The 5,925-nt window shown below is 32.1% G+C and overlaps 1 protein-coding gene across 1 annotated transcript; it reads left to right on the top strand.

Annotated features, from left to right (window-relative positions):
* Positions 1–332: 332 nt before the first annotated feature.
* Positions 333–4,954, top strand: LOC145126159 (GDSL esterase/lipase At5g45950-like). Its single transcript, XM_079061561.1, has 5 exons — positions 333–640; positions 720–850; positions 947–1,180; positions 4,176–4,422; positions 4,617–4,954. Exons 1-5 carry the CDS (start codon positions 379–381, stop codon positions 4,799–4,801), a joined length of 1,059 nt encoding a protein of 352 aa, XP_078917687.1. The 5' UTR covers positions 333–378; the 3' UTR covers positions 4,802–4,954.
* The last annotated feature ends 971 nt before the right edge of the window (positions 4,955–5,925 follow it).

Raw genomic sequence — 5,925 nt, 5'->3', positions numbered from 1 at the left:
ATAAAGGAATTGCAGAGATAAATTTATTTAGAGAAGCTTATGGATAATTGCTATAACACGTAACATCTTGCATAAGTTCATAACAGTAATAGATTACTATTGCACATTTCTCAATGATATCCACTACTACAAAGTAAACGATGAACCCTACCACATACCAGAAATTTGATTAAAATATTATACTAGACACGACTGAATATTTTGAAAGCTAAAGGACTTGGACTAATAAATTCTGATCAATATATCTGTAGAATCATTAAAGTCTTCAACCTAACAAAATTAAATACCTGTACTACTGTTGTGTACTTATTTAAACGAGAATAGATGTCTACTATATTTCAAATTTAAACGATAGTATTTGCATTCTCTAACTCTAATATGATCCTGAGGGTGATTGTGGCACTCTTTGCTGTGCTTGTACATGCACAAGCATATACAGACATTGCAAAGCTAAGGGTATTTGCAGCCAAGAACAATGTGTCTTGCATTTTCGTGTTTGGCGACTCTAGTGTTGATCCTGGTAACAACAATAACCTTATTACGGACCAAAAGGTTAACTTCTTGCCTTATGGTAAAGACTTCTACAATGGCCGACCTACCGGCCGGTTTAGCAACGGAAGACTTGCAACTGATCTCATTGGTATCATACTATTTAAATCATTTTCCGATTACCATAACCATGTACTTACGTTACATCTGTCTAATACCTTGTTTTACAGCGGAGGCATTGGGTCACACGAAAACCATACCAGCGTATCTTGATCCAAATTTGACAAATGCACAACTTCCTAATGGTGTAAGCTTCGCGTCTGGTGGTTCTGGTTTTGATGATCTTACTGCCGAGCTCTCCGTAAGAACTCTGTAGATTATATATATTTTTACTCCAATCTAACGGAGTGTCTTGAACCAATGGTCATATTTTCCATATTACTTTTGCATGACTTAGAACGTGATATCACTCTCCAAACAATTGGATTACTTTCGGCAATACAAGGCAAGACTAGGAAGGCTAGTGGGGAAGAAAAGAGCCCAGAAAATCGTCACAAATGGTGTGTTTTTACTGAGCATGGGTACGAATGACTTCCTACAGAACTATTACATCCAGCCTACTCGTGCTAAACAATTCACCATAGACAAGTATCAAGATTTCTTGATTTCTGCCATGACAAAATACATTAAGGTCTCTCTCTCTCTCTCTCTCTCTCTCTCTCTCTCTCTCTCTCTCTCTCTCTCTCTCTCTCTCTCTCTCTCTCTCTCTCTCTCTCTCTCTCTCTCTCTCTCTCTCTCTCTCTCTCTCTCTCTCTCTCTCTCTCTCTCTCTCTCTCTCTCTCTCTCTCTCTCTCTCTCTCTCTCTCTCTCTCTCTCTCTCTCTCTCTCTCTTATATATATATATATATATATATATATATATATATATATATATATAGATATATATATATATATATATATATCTATATATATATATATATATATATATATATATATATATATAAGGAAAGATTATATGGAAAACAAAAAAACCCTAAAAATTATAAAAATACATAAAAAAAAATACTTAGAGATCATAAATCTTTTTATTTACTTTATATATAAAAAAACGCAGTGTTTTTTATAAATTCGCTGAAAAGAAAGAAAAAAAAATGATTTTTTCTTTTTGGTTTTTTTTTCAAAAATATTTTCAGCGAAATTATGTAAAAAGACAAATTTTAAAGATATAAACTCAAAAAAAAGATTTTGTGATCTCTAAATATTTTTTTTATGTATTTTTATGATTTTCAGAGTTTTTTATAGGGTTTTTTGTTTTTTATGTATGATTTTATATTAGTTTTTTGGTCCTAAATTTTTTAGTTTTCAATAGATCAACTCGGTGTGTCTATATATATATATATATATATATATATATATATATATATATATATATATATATATATATATATATATAGACACACCGAGTTGATCTAATGAAAACTAAAAAATTTAGAACCAAAAACTAATATAAAATCATACATAAAAATACTACAAATATTTAATCATTTTTCTTGACTTTCGAAACAATGCATCTTTACTCTAAGTAGGTTAGGAAAAAATATGTAAAGAGTCCATACATCTAATTAATAATGTATTGGAGTGCCTCATACATATATCGTGAGAGGTGTTGAAATCTAATATGATAGTTAGATATATCATATACATCTCATTAATATACATCAATATATGTTGGAATCTATCTCATAGATGATATAATCTAATTTTAATTAAAGGTTGAGGAATGGTACAAAAGTCAAATTATATATATGGTACTATTTCTTAATTGTAACTAATTTATGTTATTGAACATTGTATAATAGTTTTCTCGAATGTTCAATAGCATAATCATCGATAATGTAAACATTCATTGTGGGAACAACCTAGCTGCTGATGTCTTTATCTTTAGTAGTGATATGACATATATCATTATATATTTGTTGGTGGATATTGTTTTTTAAAAGTGATGGCATTGCAATAAAGTGTAAAGTGATTGTAAGAGTTGGTATGACATAATTTAAATAAGAATGCATGACATGCTAATGTGTATTATAGTACAACATGTGTAAATATGACTTATTAACCTATTGATATTCTACTACAAACAAACCTTTCATTAAACTACAAACAAACTTTGCAGTAACTGATGTAAGCAACATCACCACATAGATTTTACTAAAAAGTGTTTGCGTTATGTTTTTTTTTATTATTTATTATAATACTAATTTATAAATAAAGGATAATGACTTTAAAAGGTAACCAACTATACATTTTATACATATTTGGTCACTTAATTTTTTTTATGCACTGGTAACCCTTAAACATATATTTTTGTTTAAAACATATCATTATTACCTGCAATTATTGCAAGTAACACCAGTTTTGAGAGGTTTTCCAGTGATATTTCCGGGATTCCTTATCTCCGGTCATCTTCTCAGGTAAAAAATCAGTTTTCCAGCCATGATAGATTTCGAGTTCATCCATGGTTTTAGAATACATGTGAAACACATAAAAAAAAGTTCATCCATGGCAAATTCCGAGTTCGTTAAAGGAAGTTTATCCATGGCAGAGTTCGAGTTCGTCAATGGAAGTTTTTTCAGGTTCTCGTTTCTGGAACCCATGATGTTCTTCGAGTTTAAACCCTTCAACCCATATTTGGAATCCATTTTGTTTTTGGAACACACATCTAAAATCAATTTTGTTTCTGATGAAGAAACCCTAACAAGAATCGAACTCGATTTCGGATCTCGTTTCTAAACCCATTCATCTTCATCGATTTTTAACCCTTTAAACGAAATCAATTTCAAACACACTTATGAAATCAATTTTGTTTCTGATGGATAATTTCAAACAAACATATCAAAACGAAATCAATTTCAAACACAAAAATGACAATTTTGTTTTTGAAGAAACCTAAATCGAAACCTAACTAATTTCTGGAACCAAACAAAGAATCCACGAATCTGGAACCAAATCGAAGTTTGAAGGTTGAACTCGTTGGTTTTTGTCTGTGTGCCTCAGAACTCGCCGGAAAATTCATAGTTAGCCGAAAAAGGTGACCGGAGAACATGTTTAATCGGAAATGACGCACGAAACCAGCAAAACTCACTCTACCTGGTCATATTGATACTTTTTGAACAATTTCAACAAGTTCAATGATATATCAAGCACACAAATACGTTTAGTGATTAAATATGTACAAACTCAAGAGTTGATTATCCTTATAAGTCATTATCCCTATAAATAATTGTTGTCTCAAAAAATACAAAACATGTGTGTATTACTCTATTCAAAATAAATTCTAAAGAAAAAATATTGTTTGTTCGTGTTGCATAATAATAGTCAATGGAAACATAACTAAAAATGTAATAAAAAATTTGCAGGCATGAGTTGCTAGGATGTGAATAAAATAAGGTCATATTAATGGTTTTATTCTTTGTATATTAATAGTCTTTGTTGACCAAAGGGCTTGTAGCCCAGCGGTATCAGGTGGTGCCCTCCCTCTTTGAGGTCGAGAGTTCAAGTCCCGTCGTGGACATAGGTGGAATAGGTGTTGTTAGTTTAGTAGTAGATTATATTTGCCGGTTCAAAAAAAATTAATAGTCTTTGTTGGTTTGCTTTTTACCAAGTATTTTTGATTGAAATTTTAGGAAATGCATGTCGAGGGTGCAAGGAGACTGGCAGTGGTGGGAATGGAGCCATTTGGGTGTATTCCACTCATTAAAGCGCTTAGAGGAACAGTTGAGTGCGATGATGTTTACAACAAGGTGGCTCTTACCTTCAACACAAAGATCAAAACACTTATGGCTACTCTTAAACCATCATTGGGAATAATAAACTTCTACACAGACATTTATAGTCTTATACTAGACACAGTTCAAAACCCAAGAAAATATGGTAAGTTCTTATGTTCAAATTATTTTGCATGTTTAACTCGCAGTACTAAATATAATATTGTAATTAAACTTGTAGTTTATATATTTCTAGCTAGAATTACTAATTTTGAGAGAAAAAAAAACCCTCGGTATCAAAATCGAAATTTTATGCTAATATAGTGACTTTCTTATAATTTGCTCATAAATAAACTGCAGGTTTCATAGAGGCATCAAAGGGCTGTTGTGGATCAGCATTAGAGTTCGGGCCAAGCTGTAAAGGGTTGTCTACTTGTGTCAACAGAAGCAAGTATGTTTATTGGGATGCTGTTCATTTTACTGAAAGAATGTATAAAATTATTTCTGAAGAAGCTCTTCAATCTCTTATGAAGACTCTTGCTTAATCATGTTACAACCCCTTAACTAGTGTCTCTCTATGTTTGTATGTATAAGTGTGCTAGATTTTGTTAAGTTTCATTATAATATGTATTTTTTTATGTACTTGTATCATGTATTAACTATCTTTCATGTAAAATGAATATTTAGTTTTGTATAAATGGTAGAATTATGTATTAAATGTCTTTTATGTAAAATGAATATTTAGTTTTGTAAAAAGACTAAACTGCACAAATGGTCCCTGTGGTTTGCTCAAAATTGCCACTTTGGTCCAAAAAAGTTTGGACTAGCACCATAGGTCTAAAATTTTCATTTTGTTGCGAGTTTGGTCCAAAACACTTTAAAAAATTTTCAAATGACGGATTTGCCCCTTTCTATTTTTTTTCCTTTTCCTTTTTTTTACTTTACTATTATTTTATTATTTAATTACAAAGGGTCCTCTCTCTCTCTCTCACACACACACACACACACACATCCTTTTCTTCCCTTTTCTCTCAAAGAATTTCACCGTTTTGCCCTTTTCCTTGAAATGGGTATAAGCAAAAAAGGAACTTAGTTCATGAGTTTCATCACCGGAGAAGCATTCACCAAATGCCAAAGGGAGAAGAGGAAGACAATCAAAGATGACCACTTGTTGTGGGAAATGATGACGTTAAGGTAAGGAGAACAACATCAACTGACTAACGTTTTTCATGAATTGACTTCATGTGAGAATCAATTGGTTCTTGAAAATCAATTGATTCGCATATGGAAGAGAAGTACTTACGAGTCATTGCCGATTCCAAGATTTAGAAGGATGTAGAGAGCGGCGATTTGAGAATCGAGATCGTCAGAATCAAGCATGGCGACCAACGGCAGAATTGTTTCGAGCAATGCTAAAGTCGATTTGGCATCAAAATCTTCCTTCGCTAACCTTCTGTCACCCCTAATAAAAAACCCCAGACAGAAACACACAGGTAGAATGCCAATTTCTGCAAATTTGGTCTCCGATTTACGAAATTTATGTCGCAACAAGTTGTGGTTGCTAAAGGTGGAGTGACGGTGTGATTTACTTAAAGAACCTTCTTCATCTTACCTGCAATTCATCATTCTTCATCTTACCAGCAAACCATGAACAAAGAAACCCATATGC

The sequence above is a fragment of the Lactuca virosa genome, chromosome 7 (genome assembly GCF_052849685.1).
Source record: "Lactuca virosa cultivar CGN04683 chromosome 7, Lactuca_virosa_CGN04683_v6, whole genome shotgun sequence".
Taxonomy (NCBI): domain Eukaryota; kingdom Viridiplantae; phylum Streptophyta; class Magnoliopsida; order Asterales; family Asteraceae; genus Lactuca; species Lactuca virosa.
Note: the sequence above shows the minus strand (reverse complement) of the source record. Positions and strands in the feature narration are given on the sequence as shown.

What these genes read in the sequence shown, in the direction of transcription:
- LOC145126159 (XM_079061561.1), top strand. Translation starts at nt 379, where the DNA reads ATGATCCTGAGGGTGATTGTGGCACTCTTTGCTGTGCTTGTACATGCA. An exon ending in ACTTGCAACTGATCTCATTG is followed by an intron (nt 641 to 719) that starts GTATCATACTAT and finishes CTTGTTTTACAG; the next exon opens with CGGAGGCATTGGGTCACACG. An exon ending in ATCTTACTGCCGAGCTCTCC is followed by an intron (nt 851 to 946) that starts GTAAGAACTCTG and finishes TGCATGACTTAG; the next exon opens with AACGTGATATCACTCTCCAA.